This window comes from Salmo salar, chromosome ssa23, assembly GCF_905237065.1.
Source record: "Salmo salar chromosome ssa23, Ssal_v3.1, whole genome shotgun sequence".
Lineage (NCBI taxonomy): Eukaryota > Metazoa > Chordata > Actinopteri > Salmoniformes > Salmonidae > Salmo > Salmo salar.
Window position 1 is genome coordinate 30,141,055 of NC_059464.1, and position 26,656 is coordinate 30,167,710.

Below are 26,656 nucleotides of genomic sequence, written 5' to 3' on the forward strand. Positions count from 1 at the left end.
AGCAGGGTAAAACAGGGTAGAGAAGGGTAAAACAGGGTAGAGAAGTGTAAAACAGGGTAGAGAGGGGTAGAAAATGGTAGAGCAGGGTAGAACAAGGTAGAGCAGGGTTGGGAAATGTTTATGCCCTTCTGTTATCATCACTTTTCCAAAGCCTGTATGCGCCACCTCACCCAGATGCATACCCTCATACTGTACACTGACACAGCAGGCCAGACAGACAAAACAACAACAAACAGAACATGTGGTTTCCTCAGCCTCTCCCCATATCCACACCTACCACCAAACAGGGGAAGAAATCAAACTTCTCAGAAATAAATGACAGAGACATTACATAAACATTCTAAATCTTCTTGGACAAAGCTCAAGCAACACAACTCAGAGCCTAACTAAAGATTTATGAAATAATTAGAGGCTTATGAGAGCAGTAAAATGCCTCAGCTCTGATCTGACATCCAGCTCTGTTCTCACCGACAGCCAGCACTGTTCTCACCGACAGCCAGCACTGTTCTCACCGACAGCCAGCACTGTTCTCACCGACAGCCAGCACTGTTCTCACCGACAGCCAGCACTGTTCTCACCGACAGCCAGCACTGTTCTCACCGACAGCCAGCTCTGTTCTCACCGACAGCCAGCTCTGTTCTCACCGACAGCCAGCACTGTTCTCACCGACAGCCAGCTCTGTTCTCACCGACAGCCAGCACTGTTCTCACCGACAGCTAGCACTGTTCTCACCGACAGCCAGCTCTGTTCTCACCGACAGCCAGCTCTGTTCTCACCGACAGCCAGCACTGTTCTCACCGACAGCCAGCACTGTTCTCACCGACAGCCAGCACTGTTCTCACCGACAGCCAGCACTGTTCTCACCGACAGCCAGCACTGTTCTCACCGACAGCCAGCACTGTTCTCACCGACAGCCAGCACTGTTCTCACCGACAGCAAGCACTGCGCTGCAAGGGTGTCCATGACCCATTTTACCTTCTGACCAGACACTATTACCATCACCAACATACAGTACAGCAACCCCCTACGGCAAATCTCTATTATTCATAATCCTCTTTTACAGTATGTCCATAGGACCCCTCCTGTCCTAATAAGTTTTAATACACCAATCAGACCCACAGAGTTATGACTGTGTAATTATCATGAATGGGAGAGCCATCAGTGGTCGCTGCCCAATGTGATTTACTCTACTCCGGTTGTTGCCATTTCAGACAGGCCTAAAGAGTCTGGAGAACACTCCAAGTGTCTCTCTTATAGTGGATCCTGGCTCAGACTTCTGTGTAGGTTGGGTATGGAGAGTATGGGGGAGAGTACTATTCTGGCTGGGTGTTGGAGAGGACATGGCCAGGCGAGAGCTTTGTGTTTAGGCTGTGTCTAAGGGGCTTGGGCTCTGCGTAAGCACTAGCTAAGGTGTATACAGGTTATGGTAAACATTGTATTTAGGCTAGGTGTAATAGAGCTGTTGACGCTACAGTAGGTTCAGAGGGTTGGGCATGAGGGACGAGTTGTGGACTAATTATATAGGGAGCCAGGGAGACTCTCTCTCTCTTTCTCTGGCTGGATAACTCACGTGATACAACTCTCTGTATCTCTTCATCTTTGTATCTTTCTTTCTCACTCTCTCCTCCCTACAATTCCCTTCTTTCTCAACTCTCATTTCCGTCTCCCCCCTTTTTCTCAATCTCTTTTTTCCTCTCTCCCCTTGCTCTACCTCTCTCTCTTTCTTCCTGTCATTTCTGTCTGTCTGGTTCTCTCTTCCTGCTTTTTCTCTCTCCCTCTGATCATTCTCCATCTGTCTCTCAGTATCTTTTAGTTTTTCTGTCCATCATGCAGGTTGGCTTGGCTTCGCTCCCTGTCTTGGATCGATGAGAGTGGTGAAGGTGGGGTTGTTGGGGGGGAAAAGGGGTAGTCAGGAAGTGGAAAGAGAAGGCTAAAGTGTACATTTGTTACAGTAGATTAAAGAATAAAATGCTTCATACTGGCTGTTATTCACACCTTCATCTGCTTTCAATTCACACTCTGCTTCCAAGCTACTTTTTGACGGACCTCTGGAGAGACAGAGAGAGTGGGGGGGGGGTGACAGGTGACATGATGTATTCCTCTGATCAGTGGAACCTGTGTGTGTATATCCTAGGCCCAGGCCCAGTGAGGAAGACAGGGCTGAACAGCAGGGTTCTCTGACAGGCTCCTCATTCCTGTGTAGCTAAACACCACACACACACACATCTTCATCAGATCTGCCATGTGTGTCTAGGTGGGTGGGGGGCTATGCATGGTAGGGGGCCACAGCAGTAAGAGGCAGACAAGAAAACCCACAAATATTTTCCGTCAGGGAAAAAGCAGTGTCTATTGAAGGTATTGGGGTTCTTCCCAGTGCTCCCACAGTGCAGGCCGTCGGACGGCTGCGGAGAGCTGAACAGGATTTGTGTGTTCCCTCTTCCACGCTCTGTCTCAGACAGCTTGTTCTCATTGGGGAGATGATTTCTTCTCTCTCTTCACGGATGTGCTGACAGAAGTTTTTCAAAATATAATAAAATACATTGAAAATGACGGGGCAACGTGACCCTCAGGCATCATGTGATTCCCCCTGAAACTCCCCTATACACACGCACACACACACACACACACACACACAAATACACACGCGCTTACACACAGATGAGCGCACACGCATACACATGCACACACATAGGCCGGCAGGCACACACACACACCGTCCCAGGGCACATACATGTGCTCGTTATTATACACGTGCACTGACACAAGTGCACACAAGTACACACACTCACATACTGTCTCAATGTGTTTTTCTCACCGCCTTCAAGGCACGGCCTCTCTCCAGATTGACTGTACTCCGTGAAATTTGACATTTCTCCCGTTGATTTGCCGTGAAATGGTGTGTTTGTCTGGGATTACGCTGCTTTAGTGTTTAGTGTTGGGGGGAGCCGTGACTGAGGGGAGCAGAGCCTGCCCTCTTCCGTTTTGCTACTGCTACGGTCAGACAGACACAGCACTGTACACTGTATTCACACTGACTGCACCATAACACACACACACAAATACACATTCTTACGCATGCACACAAACATTCTGACGCACGCACACACACATACGCACGCACATAATCTATAACGCGCGCGCACACACACACACACACACACACACACACACACACACACACACACACACACACACACACACACACACACACACACACCAACACACAGTATTAACACACACATACAACAGAGTGGGAGCAGAAAGCAGGAAGGATGAAGAGTAGATGAAAGCAAAGTAAACAGGGTTCAGACAGACAGTGGTGGGAGGGAGAAGGCAACCAGTCAAAAGAAGAAGAAAGAGAGGAATGGGGGTTGAAGAGAGAGTGAGGGATGTTGTTAATAACTGTGTGGAGGATCCAGGTCTGTCTGGATGGAGGGGTGAGGAGTGGAGAGGTGGGCTGGTGGAGGGCAGTGCAGGGCCAGCTGTGCTCCAGACCGGATCAGAGAGGGGGATGGAGAGATGGGGGGGGGGGGGATTTCACTGGAAGTCAAATCCTGCTCTCCTGCTAACTATAAACACATGGCTTTTCTCTCTCTCTCTCTCTCTCTCTCTCTCTCTCTTTATCTCTCTCTTTACCTCTATCTGTCTCTCTCTCACTCTCTTTATCGCTCTATCTCTCTCTTCACTCTTACATTCCCTTTCTCCAGGACTCCCCCACCTCCTCTCTCATGGTCTCTCTTACAAATGGACACACATACACTACACACAGACATTAACTCATACATAATAGCCTTTCAAATCATGTTCTTTTTATATGGAAATGCTGCAGTCATTTCAATGCTACGCCATGCCATAGGCCTTTACTGTACACGACCCAGGCAGTATGGAGCAAATTGAGAGAGCTGCTTATCAGTCAGACCAGGGTCCAGTAACGCCAATCTGAACTGACACAGGCCCAAGATCAGATGTATGAGGCACGATGACCTCACTTAACACTTCATCTGAGCTGTGTGTGAGAGATGAGATGTACCTGGCACTGGCTCCAGACACACACACACAGCCCTGGTGACAGGAACCACTCAGGAAAACCTCAGAGGAATTCAGCCCTGTAAAGGGACTGGTCCTACTCCCACACTGCTGCTCTAGCAGCCTGCCTTGCAACTCCCAACTCTCAGGGTCCACGACACAATTTATCTTCATACAGAGGATTAGGTGCTACTCTCATGTTTCAGCAGGACCTTAGCATGGGACTTTTCAGAAATACAAATCATTCTTAGGGAATTACACTGTCTAAAGCTATTAAGTGAACCAAAGCAGGCTGCGAGATAAGAGGGAAGTGGTCTGTGGGTTGGAGTTGTATGTTTTATACATGCAGAAGTCTCCCTGGTCTTTCTGACTATGGAATGAAACCCACTCATATGGTTCGGATAGAATCACACATATTAATTGGGGCAGATATATCTGATGGGATTCAATAAGATCTATCCCTAGGATAAGAGGAGCTATCTTCAGAATGTGTATGGATCAGTGTTGGTGTCCCAGTATAGCATTGCCTGTAAGCTGTGGGCTAGTGGCTTAGACAGGTCAAGTGTTTCTGTGACCTAACCACAGTACCGCTATCTTCCTCTGCTCCTTTCTCTACACCTCCGCTTACCTCAGCCCCCAGCAGTACTGAAAGAGAGTAAGATTGAGCACTATTTCACCCCTTTCTCTCTTTCTTCTTTCATTCCAATCTCTCTTTCTCTTTTCTCACACCATTCCTGGGTATTCATGGTGAAGAGGCAGCTGCTCGGCAGCTCAAACGATACTTTATTATTTTCTGAATTTTCAGGCTGGCAGGAAAGTACGGATGAATGGTGTTGTATTGGGGCTGCCAAGTCAAACAGCGGGGTTTGTTTGTGGACAAGTGTAAAGAGAGCAGGGCCGATCCCCCCACAGGTTCTTATTAACTGGACTAGGGGGGCCGGGGAGAGGGGCTGTGGAGCCTAGGCCTGAGTTTGGATTGGGAAAAAGAGGGGGACTGAAGGAGGGGAAGGAACGGAGGCTAGGAGACGGAGAGATTGCCTGAGGGAGGAGGTCAGAAAGGAGGGATAACAGAGAAGGATGAGGAGATTTGTCCCCCGCCAGGCTGAGAGGGTCCTGCAGTGTTCAGCACCGGAGACCCTGGTTCGGGAGGGAGAGGGGGAGGAGAGGGAAGAAAGGGAGGCTTTCTGTAGATGCTGGGAGCACCAAGTTGCTGCCACTGGGATTGTCCCCTGGTAATCCCCAGATTTCCTGGGCTGAGAGAGAGAGAGAGAGAGAGAGAGAGAAGGCGAGAGTGGGAAGAAGAGAGATAGAGAGAAAGGGAAAGTCAAAACCGGAAAGGCTGGCTGACCGGAAAGATTGTCGAAAAATGTGTAGAAGGGACAAAAGTTTTAGCTGGTATGTATGGTATGGCTGTGTGTGTGTGTGTGTGTGTGTGTGTGTGTGTGTGTGTGTGTGTGTGTGTGTGTGTGTGTGTGTGTGTGTGTGTGTGTGTGTGTGTGTGTGTGTGTGTGTGTGTGTGTGTGTCTGTCTAGATAGGGTACTAACCAGGGTAAAGACTGTGTAAGGCACCCGGCTGTTGCTATTGTCAGATGCTATCAGTTGAAAGCATTGCTTTCCTTCAAGTAAGTGAAAGTCACACAAAAGAGGTGCCAAGAGGTTGTCAAAAATATTTAGACAATTCTTGGAAGTTGAAAAATCACATTTAAAGGCATTTTTTTGTTTTCATGTTGGTATTATAGCACTGACAGGTTCTAGGGTTACCTAAAAAAGATCAGGTATACGGGCTACTGTTGAAGACAATGGTGAAGCTACCAGATAATGTACAGACAACTTTGAAGTGGTCTTGTGTGTCACAATCTCCATTTCCTACTGTAATGTATTCAAGGTGTGTACAACTAAACGTAAAAGATCAGACGACAGTGGTTTTGAAAGAGCCACAATAACTTGCTCAGTATGACAAACAGGCATCAAGCAGAGATGATAAAGACAGGAAGTGAAAAGAGGAAATGCAGACTTTTCAGACTTTGTTTTACTGTGTCTGTCTTGTGATCAGCCAGGAGTCTGGGAGTTCAGGGGATTGTGCCCTGGTGTCTTTTCAAAGACAGCGATGCACAGGTTTTCTTCCACATCCAGACGCGCAAACACCCACACACACACAAAACCTATAGTATCTGCCATAGTGGAACCACTCAGGAGGATGTGTGTATGATAAGATGTCTGGATCCTGGTTTCCCAAACCTAGCTAACCCTGGATGTTATTACAGCCACACTCACCCCCAGAGTCTCAGGACACTCTGAACCCGATTCCCTTTGGGCTAAGCCCCATTCCTTCCCAGCGGAGCCCAGCCGAGCATGTTCCTGGGTCAGGGGTGCTGGGTCTGCTGGTGAAACACAACCACCTCTAGGAGCTCCCAGAGAGAGGCAGGCAGTGGAGAGGAACAATGCCTTAAGCTGTTTCTCTATGTATCCTTGATCAGTGGTGATTAAATATCTGTGAGCAGACTTCTCAGATCCTTCTCAGATCTCTTGCCTGATGCTGGCAGGTCTCTCCATGCTTGTCATACCTCTTATGCACCTTAGACCCACGGCCCACTTCCACTAACGATGCCCCTTACCCTGCCCACTTCTACAGAGGAGAAACCTATGTCTGCATAACACATGCTTCCATTATGACCTGCCCTTATTTGTTTTACATTATCTCCCTCTCTTTCTTTCACTCTTCATTTATTTTGTTCCGTCTATGTACTTTGAGAGGGTAGAAGGGTGCCTCATTCCTCAGCCTCAGTGGAGAAAAAATATGTATATACAGTTTATAGAGAGAGAGAGAGAGAGAGAGAGAGAGAGAGAGAGAGAGAGAGAGAGAAGAGGAAGAGGGATTGTAAATACAACCCATATTTATGTTTATTTATTTTCCCTTTTGTACTTTATTCGCACATCGTTACAATACTGTATATAGGCATATGACATTTGAAATGTCTTTATTCTTTTGGAACTTCTGTGAGTGTAATGTTTACTGTACATTTTTATTGTTTATTTCACTTTTGTTTCTTATCTACTTCACATGCTTTGGCAATGTTAACATATTTTACTCATGCCAATAAAGCCCTTGAATTGAATTTTGAGAGAGAGAGAGAGAGAATAAAGAGTTAACAAACAACATTTTTTAAAGTGAAAGAGAGAGAAAGAGAGTTAGGTAAGAAAGGAAGCGAGGGAGGAAATGGAGTGAGGTAGGAAAAGAAGTGAGGTAGATGACATGAGCGAGCTGTCCAACACCTTGTCACCAGCACATACTCATTACATGTTATAACAGCGTAAAAGTCTTAGGCGTAAAACCAGGAACACAAATTCTAACAAACAGCCAGGGTTTAATACACTTCAAGATCAATTGCTTCTATGTACACGTGTTGATAAATGTCCGTTTTTCTCCACCTCCTCTCATTTTTTTCTCTTGCTCTTTCTTTCCACATCACATATTAAATGTTGGAATGCTTCACTGGCGTTCCAAGACTGTCAGCGTGGAGCTTTGTTCTTTATGCAATCTTTACTTAATTAGGATCTCATGAAGGTGTTGTGATGAGTAACCTGTGTCATCACGTAATCACCCTCCACCTTTGTGAAGTGCTGTGATGGCCTATGTCAGGCCTCTGTGGTCTAGCCTATTTCAGCCTGTCCCTTAGGCAGAGAGAGACACTTCATCTGAAGGACAGCCACTCTGTCCGTCAACATACACATTCGCACACTCGCACACACACAATGCACACACGCACGCGCGCACACACACACACGCACGTGCACACACACAAATACACCTACACACACACACACACACACACACGTGCACACACACAAATACACCTACACACACACTCATTCAACACATCAAAGTGCAGGCGCTATGGCAAGAGCACAGAGATGTGCAGTCTCCGCAGTGTGAGAACAATATTGACTTACCAGACCACTCACAGCCCTCTTCTCTCTCTCTCCCTCTCCTCCCTCCTTCCCTCTTCCTCCACCAGGTCCAGAGTGCCTGGTGCAGTTTGCTGTGTTTAAGGAAACTCCCAGCAGTCCAGAAGGGCTGGCAGGTTGAGTTGTGCCAGCCCATACCCCGGCCCACACCCCAGCCCTCTCTCTGCCCAGGGCCTGCTCTGGTGTTGCTCTTGGCAGCCGTAGAAAGCCCTGGGCGGGCAGAGAGCCATGTGGGTCAAGGGCTTGGGCAACGCCAATGCGCATCTGTGCCCCAGCCAGAAGAAAAATGAAAACAATAAAGCAAGCACACGATATAGAAATAAATATGTGAGGGATTGTCATTATGGAGCCGGCGGGGGGTCCTGGAATTTCCTGGTGAGGTATGAGGTGTGCGGGGGAATGAAAGCATATTTGCGGTTATTAGTGCTGAGCGATTAACCAACATTTCAGAGGGGTTTCGGTTATTAAACAACTAATTGACCAACGATGGTTCAATTACTTGAATTCCATTTAGTTTGTAATTTTTTTGTGAACCCCACGCAACGTTACTCTAGGGAGATGTCACTTCCTGACCAGTAATAGGGGTTATTTGTATTGTAGTTTGGTCAGGACGTGGCAGGGGGTATTTGTTTTATGTGGTTCGGGGTGGTTGGTTGTTTAGAAGGGTGTTTGATTTATTATTTCCGGGTTTTGGGCTATGTTCATTCTAGTATTAGTATTTCTTTGTTTAGGTCATTGGGTGTTGGACTCTCAATTGAAGGCAGGTGTTTCTTGTTGCCTCTGATTGAGAGTCCTATATATAGATATGTGTTTGTGTTGGTAGTTTGTGGGAGATTGTGCTAGGTATAGCCTTAATGCCTTACCGGCCTGTTCTTCGTCATTGTGTTTTGTGTACGTGTTTATTTTGGTTTTTCCTTCTTTGCCAATTTAATAAAAGAAGATGAGTGCACATAACCCCGCTGCGTTTTGGTCCGACAATGATTTTTCTTTATCATCTGACGAAGAAGAATGTGACAGGAGAAATCAAATCATTCAGGATAGAAATCAAGTCAAGAACTATGTGGGACGCTGGGCTGAAGGGAGTTGTAGTTTTCAGTAAGCAAATATTCAACCTAGTTCAGCCCAGAAATGTGCCAATAAAATCAAATCAAATGTTATTGGTCATGTACACATGATTAGCGGATGTTATTGCAGGTGTAGCGAAATGCTTGTGCTTCTAGTTCCGACAGTGCAGTAATATCTAACAAGTAATATCTAACAAATGACACAAGATATACGCAATACACACAAATCTAAGTAGGAATGAATTAAGACTATCGTAATTTCCAGACTATTGAGCGCACCTGAATATAAGCCGCACCCACTGAATTTTTAAATAAGTATTATTTTTAACATGAATAAACCGCACATGTCTATAAGCCGCAGGTGCCTACCGGTACATTGAAACAAATGAACTTTACACAGGCTTTAACGAAACACGGCTTGTAACAAAAATAAATAGGCTTTAACGAAACACAGCTTGTAACAAAAATAAATAGGCTTAACGAAACACGGCTTGTAACAAAAATAAATAGGCTTTAACGAAACACGGCTTGTAACAAAAAATTTAAAAAATTGCAGTAAACAGTAGCCTACCAAGAAAGTCATTGGTCACTAGCTTCCTCCTCCTGTGCACTGAAACCACTGTCATCTCCTTTCAAAAAAAATTGAAAGCGGGAAAAATCCATATATTAGCCGCGTCATTGTTTAAGCCTCGAGGTTCAAAGCGTGGGAAAAAAGTTGCGGCTTATAGTCCGGAAATTACGGTATATACATATATGGACGAGCGATGTCAGAGCAGAACGGACTAAGATACTGTAGAATAGTATAGCATACAGTATATACATATGAGATGAGTAATGCAAGATATGTAAACATTAAGTGACTGATACCGTAGAATAGTATAGAATACAGTATATACATATGAGATGAGTAATGCCAGACATGTAAACATTATTAAAATGACTAGTGTTCCATTACTTAAAGTGTTCAGTGATTTCTAGTCAATGCCTATAGGCAACTAATGTGCTAGTGATGGCTGTTTAACAGTCTGATGGCCTGGAGTCTCTCAGTCCCAGCTTTGATGCACCTGTACTGACCTCGCCTTCTGTATGATAGCGGGGTGAACAGGCAGTGGCTTGGGTGGTTGATGTCCTTGATGATAAGCTAATATAATGACCACAATCCATTGTGCCTGTTCTTTCCGGCTACGTAAGGCGTAAAAGTGTGAGAGAGGAATGTACACAACAATGATGAGAAAGAAGGATAGAGACAGTTTGTGAAAGTATACCTCATCTACTTTGAAGAACTAGTAAAATGATTTAGTCAGACAGCTCTCCAGCACACTTAGGCAGGCTAGCTAAATAGGATGACTAAAGACAGTACAGTATGGGGAGCACACAGAGATGGCTGGCTGGCTGGCTGCTACTGTCTGAACAGAGATTAGATGATGACTAAGGAATTAAAAATAATAAAGTAATCAAAAAAAACTAAGTAATATACACAACTATTTTATTATTTCATAGTAATTTCCTATTTTTCTATTGACATCTACCCAATGTGGACATGAGAGCAGTGTATTTCATTCGTGCTGGCTGTCGGCCAAATAGCCAGTTACACAAACATTTTCAGTCGGCTACATTTTCCACTTTTCATGCAGTTTCAATTCGCTAGTTCGTCGAACCCTCTCCCGCTAAAATAAACGATATGCATCTTCTACCGATTTATGGAGGTAGCTAGCGACTGGAACGAGCCTCAACAAACACTCAAACTGGACAGTTGTATCTCAATCTCTTCATTCAAGACCCAATCATGGACATGCTTACTGACAGTTGTGGCTGCTTTGTGTGATGTATTGTTGTCTCTACCTTCTTGCCCTTTGTGTTGCTGTCTGTGCCCAATAATGTTTGTACCATGTTTTGTGCTGCTACCATGTTGTGTTGCTACAGTACCATGTTGTTGTTATGTTGCTACCATGTTGTGTTGTCACGTGTTGCTGCCTTGTTGTCGTCTTAGGTCTCTCTTTATGTAGTGTTGTCTCTCTTGTTGTGATGTGTGTTTTGCCCTATATTTATATTGTATTTATTTTACATTTTTTATCCCAGACCATGCCCCCACAGGAGGGCTTCTGGCTTTAGGCAGGCCATCATTGTAAATAACAATTTGTTCTTAACTGACTTGCCTAGTTAAATAAAGATTCAATAAAATGGATAGGATAGGTGCCTGTCAGTCACAAAGCAAGCAATGACAGGGCGAAGTGAGAGATTTCACTCTCGCCAAAATTGTTTCTATGGGCTTATTTTGGACCAAAACTTGGAAGATTCTCATTGTTAGGGCAGAGACATGAGCATCTCTTCATTATATACAGATCTCTAGTTGCAGTCAAATTTCTTTACACGGAGGAGGGAGCGAGAGCATGATCTGGTAACGATGAGTCAAAATCCAATAACCTAATTATTGTTTACTGACATTTTTTTTCGCATATCCCTTTGCCATTCATAAATCATGCAACGTGGTTCTATGTCATACCTTTCAGATCGTCAGTACAGTTGAAAGTATGGATTATATCCCTCGCGCTTCGCGCAGGTCCAGTAATAATAGCAACAAAGTCATGCCGGTGACGTGACAGCGTGGGAGGACACCCCGCACCCCACAGTTCATATAAAACCATATGTCAGACCACGCACTGTCTCTTATTTCTTCTCGCAAAGTTAGCTTAGCTGTATTGCACAAGTTGACTGGTTCGCTGCTCCCATTTTTCAGATTGCACCTTCCCAGGTCCCGGTAGGGTAAGCTAAGCTCTAGTGGGAGTTGTGCGTACTGTCAGTCTGTCAACAACAGCCTGTAACCTGTGGGTCAGAGCATGAAATTTGCCCTCCAAGGCTGTGTGACAGCTCTCCCATAGCTATCCCTTTTATAGGAGGATATTGAGCTTCCTTGTCTTGTGCTGCCACCGTACTCCGGTGCTAACCTTGTTGAGCTATCCTCCACTGCGGTGCTCGTTATCGAGGCCACCAGGCACTAGTCGTCCTTTGACTGTTTAAAACGTGAACGGGTCACTTCTCTAGATAATCACGTCTAGGAAGGTTGTTAGTCTAGCCAGCTATGACACGTGAGATTCGGATTTCCTCCCCTAGTCATCCCTCTCTCCTGGTATTACTGGCATGCTACAAGCTAGCTAGCTAGCTACCTAGCTAGTTTACCAACTCCACCTAGCTGCCACTGTGTGTTGTCAGCTTGGCTTACCAAACAACGGCCATTCGTGCTTGTTTCGCATAAATAAGCCTACGTTTAAACATGATATCTCTCCTGCTCCAGCCCTGTGGTCTTAGCTAGCCTCACCCAAAATTATTTGGCGGGTGCTGTACAACTCCTGCAAGATTATTGTAACTCTCTACCTTTACTGTGTATTGTGGTAGCTGTTGTAATACCAGTCTCCGGTTACTATTATATTAGTTCATTTGATTAATTAGTATATTGCATAAGAAATATTTACTATTTATATTATATAATTTTTTCTTCACATTCTGAGCTGAGAGAACACCACATCACCATGATGCTGGGCATGCATAGCTGCTCCTCTTGTGGAGCTGAACTACAAGTAGAAGATGGTCTTTAGCTGTGCCCCGCCTGCCTAGGCGTTGGCCACCTGCGTGAGCTCCTTACTGATGCCTGCATTTACTGCGCCATCCTGCCTGTGAAGGTGAGGGAAGCGCGGCTAGCCAGAGTTGAGGGTCTTCTAGCACTCCCTTCAATATGGGGGACGGAACAGAGGACTCAGATAGCCATGAGGATGACCTGCTCTCCACTCGGGCATACAACCGGCACTTTAGTGACCAGGATGATGACAAGTCCAACATGGCGAAGGAGGTGCCAACCAGTGTTGTGGGCCCATTTAGTCTCAATGCTGAAGATGGGTCAGAAAAAAGATCTGCCTCACTACTTGCTGTCCTGCGTGCGACCTTAGCTAAGCTTGATGACCCTGAAGCCACAGCCCCTGCAGCTATCCTTTAGCAAAGCTGGGCTGACCCGCGGGCTCTTACCCACCACAGCAAGGATAGTAGGATGCTATCTGCCATGTGCAATGCAAAACAACATGGGCTGGACCATATGCCTATGGTGGATGAATACATAGAAGAGCCGATGCTCTCCCCAGATGAAATCCTGAAAGATGATGCCAGCTGCCCCAGACCTGCAGGGCCACAGATGAGCTACTGTCATGGGCCTACGACACAACGGCTCGCATGGCCCGAATTGCGATCTCTCTCTCAGTGCTCATGCTAGCACAGAACAGGATGCAACAGCCGGAGCACACAGACCTGGACCTCTGCAACCTGAATGACACATCTCTTCAAGTGTTTGCTAGGCAGACTGATGTCCATCCTAGTTGTGACTCATTGCCAAGTCTGGCTTGCCCAAGCCCCAATGTCTGATGACAAATGTATGCTGAGAAAGCGGAAGGACGATGTCCACCGTCTGCATCCCCTCAGGGGTGTCCTCACGAAATCCTGGGATCTGACACTAGTTTTGGAGGCTTTGACAAACCCTCCCTACCAAGCATACGGAGGAGCCGGACATAAAATGGTTCTCTCTGGAAACAGCTTTCCTCTTAGCTATTTCATCAGTGAAACATGTGAGTGAGCTCCACATGCTCTCTATGAGTCCTGTCTGCCTACGATGGAAGGTAGATGACCTAGCTGTGACCTTATGGCCCAATCCAGCCTTTTTGCCTGTTTTATCACCCCTTCACATCAATCAAGCCATCGAGCTGGCCTACTGCCCCCCTCCTCTCCAGAATGCGGAGGAGGACGAGCGAGCAAATCTCCTGTGTCCAGTCCGTTCTCTCAAACGTTATATGCAAGCCTCGGCGCACTACAGGAAGTCAGACCAGTTGTTTCTGTGCTTCAGTGGTAAGTCAAAAGGCCTTGCATTGTCCAAGCAGTGGCTTTCACACTGGGTTGTGGATGTCATCACTCAGGCCTAAAAGGGTGTAGGGCTCCCTGTCCTAGAAGGTGTGATATGTCACTCGACCAGAAGTGTAGCCACATCCTGGACTGCACTGAGAGGCATCCCCTGAATGAGTTATGCGCAACTGCTACCTGGTCGTCGCCCTGCACGTTCTCAAGATTTTAAAAGGTCAACGTCGCATCCTGCCACACCATGGGGTCTGCCATTCTTCCAGTGTCACAGGTGCATTAATCAGAGGTTAGTAGTGCAATTCCTCGCAACCTTGTTGGTATGACTCATCCATACTTTCACCGTACTGACGTTCTGAAAGGTATGAAGTAGAACGGAAGTTACGAATGTAACTATGGTTCTACGAATACCTGGTAGACCGTCAGTACTTTCCTGTCACTCGGAATCTTTGGGTGAGAAAATTCTCTGAGTGCGTGGTCTGATGTACGGTTTTATATGAACCGTGGGGGCACATCCTCCCATGCTGTCACGTCACTAGCATGAATTTCTTGTTATTATTACTCGAACTACGCGGAGCGCGAGGGATGTTGGATTCATGCTTTCAACCATATTGACAGTCTTCAGGAATTAGTAGAACCATGGTTACATTAGTAAATTCCGTTATATGTCCATTGTATTGCATTGTCAGTCAGTAAGTATAGCCTACCAAATCGTATTGATGAGAGAGTCCTTAATTTGGCTCCCTAATTTGCATAGGCTACTGGAAGGCCTAAGCTTATTGGCAAAGATCTGAAGATAAATTATGAAAACATTATATGAAGATGGTGAATCATCACAGCAGGAACAATATTTGGTATTTTTGTATTTGGTATTTTATTAGGATCCCCATTAGCCAGCAGCTACTCTTCCTGGGGTCCACACAAAACATCATTAGACAAGAACAGCTCAAGGACAGAACTACATACATTTTTAAAAGCACACGTAGCCTACATATCAATACAGTACACACAAACTATCTAGGTCAAATAGGGGAGAGGCGTTGTGCCGCGAGGTGCTGCTTTATCTGTTTTTTGAAACCAGGTTTGCTGTTTATTTGAGCAATATAAGATGGAAGGAAGTTCCATGCAATAAGAACTCTATATAATACTGAACATTTTCTTGAATTTGTTCTGGATTTGGGGACTATGAAAAGACCCCTGGTGGCATGTCTGGTGGGATAAGTGTGTGTGTCAGAGCTGTGTGTAAGTTGACTATGCAAACAATTAATGTTTCTTATAAAAATAATGTACTTGTGGACAACACTGTGACAGAGACAATGGAATATTTTCAATGTTTTGGCAATTGAATGTTCACTATTTTGGCCTTTGGACTTTCCATTAAAAAGCTCTAAAATAATATATGTCATAATGCCTTCAATGTTTAAAAAAAACGACATTGCTCAGCACTAACCGTTAAGGCCGCAGGTTTGATCAAGGCCCATTTTGGGATTACCGCTTTGGCAGGATGACAGCACGGCGCTGGGTCCTTGGCTGAAAATAGATTCTGTGAAACACGTCTAATAAAATAAATAAGATTGCTCACTGCTCTCTTTGCAGTGAGAAAGGCTGGGTGAGGTCCTGGGGTTGCTTGCATGCAATGGGAAATATGAGAAGAGGTTAAAGAGTGGACTGAGGGAGGGAAGAAGGGAGGGAGCAAGAGGGAAAAAGGGAGAGAGAGGCATCCATGCTGTCAGCTCTCTAGTGTTGTCTCCCCTCATTAGAACAGAGGCACACTACTAAGGCACCGCCTGGAAGACTGGTTAGCAAATACAATGACCTCAGACTACGAGAGAGAGAGAGAGAGAGAGAGAGAGAGAGAGAGAGAGAAAGAGAGAAACATTTCTCAAGCAAAATTGAGAAAGAAGAGTCAAAGATTTAGCTTAGAACTAGGGTGTCCTCAGCTCATTGTTAAGATAACAAACAGTTGAAGCAACATTCAAAAAGACAATACAATAAGGCATTTATGAGTTCAATAAGTGATTGCAAAAACATAACATCATTTTTTGAATTATTACATATAACCAGTGTGTTGACTTAGGGTAGATCAGTTGTGCAGCTGTAGGCCTTAAGCCTACACACAAATCATGTGGTCGGGATGTCAACCATCAGTATTTACGGTATAGCCATCACTTTCCTTTACAAACCCTGGTGGAGGCAATTAGGTTTAGGAGTTACCAGCGGTGATGTAACATGCAGTCATACGTACGTAATCAAGGGTGCAAATCAACTGACCGCACCACCATAGGACATGAATGTGTTAGTGGGCGGAATGTGAGACGGTGTGAAACTCAATCTACTGTACCCTGAGTAAACCACTCTGTTCCTCACGCCCTCCACCTAGCGCTCCTGTCAGAACACTTATCCCTGATTGACAGCTGGCTGGGGCCTGCCAGGCCAGTCAGAGGCGGCCGTGGGATTGAGGGGGCGGGAGCTGGGACTGTTAACCACTGGTGTCTGGGACAGCTGCAGTGTCGCAGCTCCCGCTGGCTGCTGCACGCCATAAATTCTCTCTAAAGAGGGTTTACTTTTTATTTTAATGGGGGCTGTAAATTTATGGTGCTGAGGCCCTGAGAGAGCCATTTTTAAAGGGACAGTCTCCCTCTTTTCCGCTCTCCCTTCTTTTTCCCTGAGAGAGGAGAAGTGGAGAAAATGGAGCTCTGCCATGCCTCTTGTGGTCTGTTTTAGCCAGTCTGCACATGATGGGCAACGTTAGGAAACTAATGGAAAGAAACTTCTATAAACTATCCATCATACAATTCCACTACAGTATGCCTGTGTTAGTGTGAGCCACAACAAAATGAGACTTTAACAGTGTGCTGTTAACTTGTCATTGTTCACACTGCCAAGTCCCTAACAGTTCCTCCCTCTGCAGGTGCTGTTTGCCCTGAACCAGACCCTGCTGCAGCATGAGAGTGTGAGAGCAGGCAGTCTGCAGGGCTCCTACACCACCGAGGACCTCATCACACACTACAACTGTGGAGACCTCAGCTCCATCATCTTCAACCACGACACCTCACAGGTACATCCACCATTGCTGGAAGACGGAAAGGGGCTAAAGCCATGTTATTCCATCCTTTTGTTTCTTCCAGCAGGCTTTTGTTTCTATCCAGCACTAACACAGCCGATTGAACTAACAATCAAGCCCAGACTTAGAGGAGTGACTTACTATGACCCCACACTATAGTCATATTTCAACATTCATGAACACTGTACCATTATGTATGTTGTCAGACTGATGGCACACACATGATCATCTGTGATCACGACATCAGCAACGTCTAATTAGGATCGTTTCAGCATATTACATCACTTTACCTTCACAGGTGTATTATTACGGCCAGACAAATGATGGAATAAGACATTCTATTCTGTATCCTTGGCCCCTAAAGACCATGTCTCCGACAGTTGTCTCCTGTGTCCCTCCGCTAAATCAGACCAGTGAGCCTTGGGTCTTTATCTAATAATAACACATATTAACATTCCATACCACATGCTATAACTATCTAATGGTTGATGGCGGTGCCTGGCTGTGCTGATCTATGGCAGGCCTTATGAACTTTCTACCGGAGTAGCAGGTGTTCCCTGATAAATGGACAGTAATCCCCAGCCCCTTGCTCTCCCAGCTCAGTCTTCATCTACTGGGGGCCTGATGGGCCGCAGGCGGGAGAGGTTAATGGATTTCAACACGGAGGGCCCTACTCATTCCTCCGCCTCAGCCGTAGCAGAGCAGGCCAATCCACCAGAGGGTGTAGAGCAATTAGGACGTTCAAAGAGAGAATGCAGAAGGAGGCCCTGGCCAGGGCTGCAACCAGGAGTGAGGAAGGGAGGAAATGTTTCCCTGTCATTTCACATTTCCTGAGCGGTCAGGATAGAGTGCAGCTAATGGGCTTTCCTGTGATAAGTTATCTGCATGTGGTTCACCCCCCCTCCAACTGGCCACCTCTTTTTTCTCTGTTTTCATTAAACGCTCTAGCGGTCCTCATTCATCAGAGAACCGATGGAGCTCCCTCCCCTTCTCTTTACCCCGTCCCCCGTCCTCTCTGCTTCTCCTTCTTTAGCCTAGACACTCACACTCCAGTCCCACAGGACCCACCAGTCCTAGAGAGAGAGAAACAGAGAGAGAAACAGAGAGAGAGAGAGAGAGGGAGACAGAGAGAGACAGAGAGAGCGAGACAGAGACAGAGAGAGAGAGAGAGAATAAAACAAGAAAGAAAGAATGAAAGAGGAAAGAGAGAAAGAGCAAAATTGAGAAAGAAGAGTCACGAGAGAAAGAGAGAGAGGGGGATATAAGGGAAAAAGGTATTTAGAAAGAGGAAGGAGAGGAGTTGTAAAGATACATGATATAGGAGAGATCAGAGCTGTATCAAAAAGTAAATATGGTTAATGTCCTTGGTTAAACACAATGTCATATACACCAATAATCATGTGTTTAACCACATTACTACGTGCCATGAAAACCAGATCTTGCAAGAGAGTAGACAGATTGCTAGAGAGAGAGAGACTTTGACTTTTTGTCTTTCTTTAATGAAACATTCTCATTTCATTTAAAAACTCACCACCCCCCTTAAAAATAAAACACCTAAATATATCATGTACTGCATACATGTACCATACTCACCTTTCCATCTACCACATGATACAAAACAACATCACAATTCCCCAAAAAACACACCACTTCTACAACCGTATATCCAAAAAATCTTCCCCAACACACCATATCTCCTGAAACATCTCTACACTTATCATTCTATAGAAGTCAAACTCAACCCTAAGGCGCGCAGAGACCGTCCCATTAAACACTAGTAAAGGGTCTGTTATGACCCTGTTCCTCCTTGTTAGCCAAATAGCCAACTTCGCCTGAGCAAACAGAAAATTCAACAAAACACATTTGGCCTTCTCCTTATTAGAGTACTTGTACCCCATTATAAACATCCCAACAGTAAAAACCACCCCCAACCTCTCACACAGTCATTCCAACAGAGACATTAATGGCATTAACCTGGTGCACACAGAAAACACACGAATCACAGTTTCTTTCAATACACAGAAAGGACACCCCTGCCCGATTCCTGGTTCAACCCGTGCCAACCAGCTGTTAGTGGCCAGGGCTCCATGAAGAACACTCCACTGGAGGTCCCCTGACCTCTTTGGTACTGGGGGTTTGTAGAGCCCCCTCCATCTAAAACCCACCATACTCTCCGCCCCACATACACTCCTGTTAGGCTCCAAATGTTGGTTGTAGAGGTTGTAGAGGGCTTTACCTCCCACCCCTTCAAACTCCCCCAAGCTCGGAGTGTTAAAATCTAACAAGTCCTCCAGACCCCCTTGCCAGTCCCCAGTCTCTGCCATCACCTGCAGTGGCGGAAACATTGGTGGCCCCTCCCCCTTTGGCCGCTCAAACACCCCCCTCAGACAGTGCCTCCTGGACCTCCTCCAGGAATCTCTCCAGCAGCCTAAAAGACATTATTCCTGTTTGTTGTGCCAAGACTTCCGGGATTTTCCACCCCTCCTCTCCCAGCAGTCGCAGGTCACCCAGCCTTTGTAAACTCGATGCCATCAGTTGCCTCTGCAGGGTGGCCGACTGAACCGATCTCAAAAGGATGATTGGGTTGTGGAAAATAGGCTCCTCCCACACCCACAGCCCAGGCTCCACACCCCCTTCTCGTGTGGGCCTTAGCAGCTGCCAGGCCCTCAGCACTGCAGAGTAAAAATCTGAGAGACCTGCTGTACCCAGCTTCATGAGGAACAGCTGCTGGTCCAACCCTAACCTGCCAGCTCTCCTCAGCAATGCACATGCTGGTTCCCTCCAGCCAACATCAGTATGGTACAGCAGTCTCCGCACCGCCTTTAGCCGGAAAGCAGCCATCCTGCTCTCCAGTTCCACCAGGCCCTGTCCTCCTTCGTGGACGGTCATGTACAACACTGCCGCCCTCAGCCAGTGATGGCCCGACCAGAAAAAGTCCACCAGCTTGTGTTGCAGGTCTGCGAGCAGGTCTGCGGTGCACGACCAGGGGACATCTGGGTTACGGCCTCTGCCAGTTCATGGGACAACAGAGGAATGTCCATTTCATCCCTCTGTTCCAGAGAGAGCTTAGGGAGTCCTGCAAACAAGACCTGAGCACACATAGGATCACACACTTCTGCCCTATACAACTCAGTATAAAACTCCACAGTCCGCTCCCGCATCTCCCCCACCACAGAGGTCACCCGCCCATCAGACAGCCGTAGACAATGCATACGCTTGGCTTCACCACTCTGTCTTTCCAAACCAAAGAAGAAGGAGCTGGGAGCATCCATCTCCTTGAGCATGGAGAACCTAGCTCTTACAAGTGCTCCCTTTGCTTTAACCTGGAAAAAACTACCCAGGTCCCTACGTAATTCAGCTAAATTAGGACTTTCCCCAAATCCCACCATTGACTCAGAGACTCATACTCCTCTCTTCGCTGCCCCTACCTTTCCCAAAAGGTCTGGAAACCTGAGCAAAAAGTGGCATCTTGTAAGAGCTTTACATTAAACTTTCAATAGAATGCCTGCCGGGGACCTGGTGAAATAGACAGCCGAGCCATGGTTATGTGGTGATCCAAAAACCCCACCGGGAGAATGGTAGCACCCAACAGCCTATTGCTCCGATTCCTGGACATGTAAAACCGATCAAGTCGGGCTGCACTCACCCTAGCCCCAAAAACCTTCACCCATGTTGTCACGGCTGTCGAAAGGATCGGACCAAAGTGCAGCGTGTGTTTCGTTCCACATATTTATTTAATCCATGAAAACTATGCAATACATCAAATAACTGAAATCTACAAAATAACAAACCGTGACGCAGAGGAGAAACAAACACTACTCACAAATAATCACCCACAAAAACAGGTGGGACAAACATCAACTTAAATATGACCTCCAATTAGAGACAACGACGACCAGCTGCCTCTAATTGGATATCATACCAAACAAAACCAACATAGAAAAACAAAACTAGAAACTGAACATAGAAATACAAAATAATAGACAAACACCCCCTGTCACGCCCTGACCTACTCTACCATAGAAAATAACCAGTTACTATGGTCAGGACGTGACAGTACCCCCCCAAAGGTGCGGACTCCAACCGCACCTACACAAAACAACAAAACCCCCCAAACAACAAACCCCCCCCCAACAAAAAAAAAACACAAAGGGAGGGTAGGGTGGGTGACTAATGTCTATGGGGAGCTCAGGTGCAGTACCCAGAACCTTCTTATTCAGCGCATCCCCCCGTGGAGGAGGCGGCTCGGGTTCGGGGCGTAACCCCAGCTCCACCCGCTGATCCCTCTGCTTCTGTACCACCGGACTGTAGATCGTCGCCGGAGGCTCTGTGTTGCCGGTCGCCGCTGGAGGCTCCGGACTGGGGAGCGTCGCTGGAGGCTCCGTACTGTGGACCGTCGCTGGAGGCTCCGGGCTGGGGAGCGTCACTGGAGGCTCCGGACTGCGGACCGTCGCTGGAGGCTCCGGACTGGGGAGTGTCACTGGAGGCTCCAGACTGGGGAGCGTCGCTGGAGGCTCCGGACTGGGGAGCGTCGCTGGAGGCTCCGGACTGAGGAGTGTCGCTGGAGGCTCCGGACTGAGGAGCGTCGCTGGAGGCTCCGGACTGAGGAGCGTCGCTGGAGGCTCCGGACTGGGGAGCGTTGCTGGAGGCTCCGGACTGCGGACTGTCGCTGGAGGCTCCGGACTGCGGACTGTCGCTGGAGGCTCCGGACTGCGGACCGTCGCTGGAGGCTCCGGACTGCGGACCATCGCTGGAAGCTCCGGACTGGGGAGCGTCGCTGGAGGCTCCGGACTGCGGACCGTCGCTGGAGGCTCCGGACTGCGGACCATGGCTGGAGGCTCCGGACTGGGGACCATCGCTGGAGGCTCCGGACTGCGGACCATCGCTGGAGGCTCCGGACTGGGGAGCGTCGCTGGAGGCTCCGGACTGCGGACCATCGCTGGAGGCTCCGGACTGGGGAGCGTCGCTGGAGGCTCCGGACTGGGGAGCGTCGCTGGAGGCTCCGGACTGGGGAGTGTCGCTGGAGGCTCCGGACTGGAGAGCGTCGTTGTAGGTTCCAGACTAGGGACCGTTTCTGCAGGCTTCTTGCCATGGATCATCTCTACAGGTTCCGTGCCATGGATCATCACTGGAGGCTTCGTGCCATGGATCATCTCTACAGGTGCCGGGCCATGGATTATCCCTATAGGCTTCGTGCCATGGATTATCCCTACAGGCTCCGGACCATGGATAATCCCTACAGGCTTTTTGCCATGGATTATCCCTACAGGCTCCGGGCCATGGATTACCTCTGGAGGCTTCGTGCCATGGAACATCCCTACAGGCTCCGGGCCATGGATCATCACTAGAGGCTTCGTGCCATGGATCATCTCTACAGGTTTCGGACCATCGATTATCACTGGAGGCTTTCTTCGTGGAGCTGGAACAGGTCTCACCGGACTGGGGAGACGCACTGAGGACCGAGTGCTCAAAGCAGGCACCGGCCATACTGGGCTATGGAGGCTTACTGGAGGACGAGTGCGAGGAGCAGGCACCGAACGTACTGGACTATGGAGGCGCACTGGAGGGAGAGTGTGAGGAGCAGGCACGGGACGTACCAGGCTATGGAGGCGCACTGGAGAGAGAGTGCGAGAAACAGGCACAGGACGTACTGGGCTATGGAGGCGCACTGGAGAGAGAGTGCGAGAGGCAGGCACATGCTCACCAAAATAAGCACGGTAGTTGGCTCAGGTCTCACCCCTGGCCCAGCCAAACTACCCGTGTGCCCCCCCAAAAACATTTTTTGGGGGTGCCTCTCGTTCCTCCCCGGTAGGCCACGACACTTGTCCAATACCTGTTCCCCTGGGAGGCGCTCCTCTCCTGCCCCTAACTCCTCCAAAACCCAAGATATACTCCTCCTTATCTCTTTAATTGTCCATAGCTCCATATCACGCTGCTTGGTCCCTTGGTGGTGGGTGATTCTGTCATGGCTGTCGAAAGGATCGGACCTAAGTGCAGCGTGTGTTTCGTTCCACATATTTATTTAATCCGTGAAAACTATGCAATACATCAAATAACTGAAATCTACAAAATAACAAACCGTGACGCAGAGGAGAAACAAACACTACTCACAAATAATCGCCCACAAAAACAGGTGGGACAGACATCAACCTAAATATGACCTCCAATTAGAGACAACGACGACCAGCTGCCTCTAATTGGAGATCATACAAAAAACAACAACATAGAAATACAAAACTAGAAACTGAACATAGAAATACAAAACATAGACAAGCACCCCCTGTCACGCCCTGACCTACTCTACCATAGAAAATAACCACTTACTATGGTCAGGACGTGACACATGTATACTGTCTTGTGTTGGGATGTTTAGTTCTCCAAACATCCACTAGGTCGAACTTATTAATGATGTCCCATAACACTCCCACTGACACTGAATGAGGCTCTTCCCCATTTCTGTCTTTCGTAAAATCGATTGTACAGTTCCAGTCCCCTCCGACCACCAGCGTCTCCTCAGGCGCTACCTGTGAGAGTTCCTGTCTAAGACTCCCAAATAGAACCTCCCTCTCTCTCCCTATGTTAGGCGCATACACATTTATAAAGACAACAAGCAGCCTACCCCTGCACACCTCCTTTGAGGAGCAAATATTTACAGACAGACCCAGTACAAAAAGGATTGCCACCCCTGCACTAAAATTTGTCCCATGGCTCAACACACTTGCCCCTTTTCACCAGAGCCCCCAATCGACTTCATTCAACACATCACTATGCGTGTCCTGCAGAAACAACACCTGTACTTTTTTTTGTTTTGCATATTCACCCAACACACTCCACTTTCCCGCATCTCTGGCGCCATTTATATTGAGCGATCCTACCCGAAGAGTCTCCATAAGAAGTGTGAGAAAAGCCAGCAAAGAAAGAGACCAATAGCAATGCTCACAAAGCCCCAGTGCCAGAAAGAAACTATACATCTAAACAGTGTCTGAAGGTAGACCCTTATGCACTGTTGTGACCCACTTCCTCAACCTAAACCGTTTCCTGGGTGAGAGGACACCATGCCCCTCATTTTTCAAAGCATGTTGTGCTGATCATACAAACTTTCTCGGATCAGAAAAAAAAGACTCAAGATTAACTTTTTTCCCCTTGGTCTCATTCAGGAACCTTGTCAGTTCCCTCAACGTGTACTTTGACCCTTCTGCTTGACTGACTGTCAGCTCCGGACCCATTGAAGAGGAGTCTGAAAAAAATAACTCGTCATTGTCCTCTTCCTCAGATTCACTTTCCTCCTCTCCATCTCCTATCCTGACCACCTGCCCTTCATCTCTGGTCAGGGCCTCCCCCCCAGCACCAGGCAAAGGTTCCATGGTGCTTTTGACCACACCCTTTTTCCTTTTCTGCTTGACACCCTCCTCCTCCCCCCTAGTCTCTTACACTTCCCCACTATACTTTCCTCATCCACTAGCATAACCTGACTAGACCCAGCCTCATCTACACCACCATCCATAGCATGACTAGGCCCAGCATCAGCTACCCCACCATCTCTAGCATGACTAGACCCAACCTCCGCTACCCCACCATCTCTAGCATGACTAGACCCAGCCTTATCTACACCACCATCTCTAGCATGACTGGACCCAGCCTCATCTACACCACCATCTCTAGCCTGACTAGACCCAGCCTCCTCTACACCACCATCTCTAGCCTGACTAGACCCAGCCTCCGCTACCCCACCATCTCTAGCATGACTAGACCCAGCCTCATCTACACCACCATCTCTAGCCTGACTAGACCCAGCCTCCGCTACCCCACCATCTCTAGCATGACTGGACCCAGCCTCCGCTACCCCACCATCTCTAGCCTGACTAGACCCAGCCTCCGCTACCCCACCATCTCTAGCCTGACTAGACCCAGCCTCATCTACACCACCATCTCTAGCATGACTAGACCCAGCCTCATCTACACCACCATCTCTAGCATGACTAGACCCAGCCTCATCTACACCACCATCTCTAGCATGACTAGACCCAGCCTCATCTACACCACCATCTCTAGCATGACTAGACCCAGCCTCATCTACACCACCATCTCTAGCATGACTGGACCCAGCCTCCGCTACCCCACCATCTCTAGCATGACTGGACCCAGCCTCCGCTACCCCACCATCTCTAGCATGACTAGACCCAGCCTCATCTACACCACCATCTCTAGCATGACTGGACCCAGCCTCATCTACACCACCATCTCTAGCATGACTAGACCCAGGCTCATCTACACCACCATCTCTAGCCTGACTAGACCCAGCCTCATCTACACCACCATCTCTAGCCTGACTAGACCCAGCCTCCGCTACCCCACCATCTCTAGCATGACTAGACCCAGCCTCATCTACACCACCATCTCTAGCCTGACTAGACCCAGCCTCCGCTACCCCACCATCTCTAGCATGACTGGACCCAGCCTCCGCTACCCCACCATCTCTAGCATGACTGGACCCAGCCTCCGCTACCCCACCATCTCTAGCCTGACTAGACCCAGCCTCCGCTACCTCACCATCTCTAGCATGACTAGACCCAGCCTCATCTACACCGCCATCTCTAGCATGACTAGACCCAGCCTCCCCTACCCCAGCATCTCTAGCCTGACTAGACCCAGCCTCATCTACACCACCATCCATAGCATGACTAGATCCAGCCTCATCTACACCACCATCTCTAGCCTGACTAGACCCAGCCTCCGCTACCCCACCATCTCTAGTATGACTGGACCCAGCTTTGTTCATTCTAGAAGCAGAATGTATAAATTCAGCTCCGACCTGTTCACCGACTGCAAGCAGAACCACCTCCACCTTAACTCCATTCTCAGGAACACACCTGAATCCATGCCGTATCGACAGCGTCTCCACCGCGCTAGGCTGAGAAGCCATCGAGCACACCACACCTACCAAACCCCAGGAAACTAACTCTGTCCTCTTTCACCCTAACTTTGAAAAAACCTGTGGATACTGCTAAAACAAATAGTGCATTAACCCTTCACCATAGAAAATAAAATGGAAAGAAAAGACCAAGACCAGAATAAAGAAAGTTAGTTAGGACAGAGCCCTCCACACCAAACACTCAAACTCCAAAAAAACTCCCAGCATGCACTGCAAGAGAGAGAGACAGAGAGAGAGAGGAGATTAAGAGAGAGAGACAGAGAGACAGACAGAGAGAGGAGATTAAGAGAGTGTGAGATGGGAGAGAAGGATGAGAGTGTTTTTGGGGAGTGTGTGAGATAGAGACTGCATGCTAACAGGAGTACGACAGCTGACCCATCTATGTCTCAGCGCAACCCATCACAGACACACACATGTACGTGATTAGGAGCTTTCCATGCTCCCTTGGCTTGCAGCTCTCCAGTCCTCCTCATGACTTTTAGTGCTGCAGCTCAAACAGACACAGTGTGTTCAGCAGCTACAGGTGTCCACAACATACAGTACAGTGGAGTACACATCATACAGTACTTTACAAGGCCCTCTGGGCAATCAGTCTTTAACACCCCAAGAGACATCTTCTCTCTCTCTCTCTCTCTCTCTCTCTCTCTCTCTCTCTCTCTCTCTCTCTCTCTCTATGTCTCTCTCTCTCTCTCTCGCTCGCTCTCTCTCTCTCTC

At 47.7% G+C, this 26,656-nt stretch overlaps 1 protein-coding gene across 2 annotated transcripts in view; it reads left to right on the forward strand.

The window, feature by feature from the left end:
- Positions 1 to 26,656, forward strand: part of LOC106584376 (metalloprotease TIKI2) — a 101,345-nt gene that overhangs the window by 42,954 nt on the left and 31,735 nt on the right. For both annotated transcript variants that reach the window (XM_014169611.2, XM_014169612.2), the window contains exon 3: positions 16,858 to 17,004. In XM_014169611.2, coding sequence (XP_014025086.1) covers positions 16,858 to 17,004 — 147 coding nt within the window. The remainder of the gene's footprint in view (positions 1 to 16,857; positions 17,005 to 26,656) is intronic.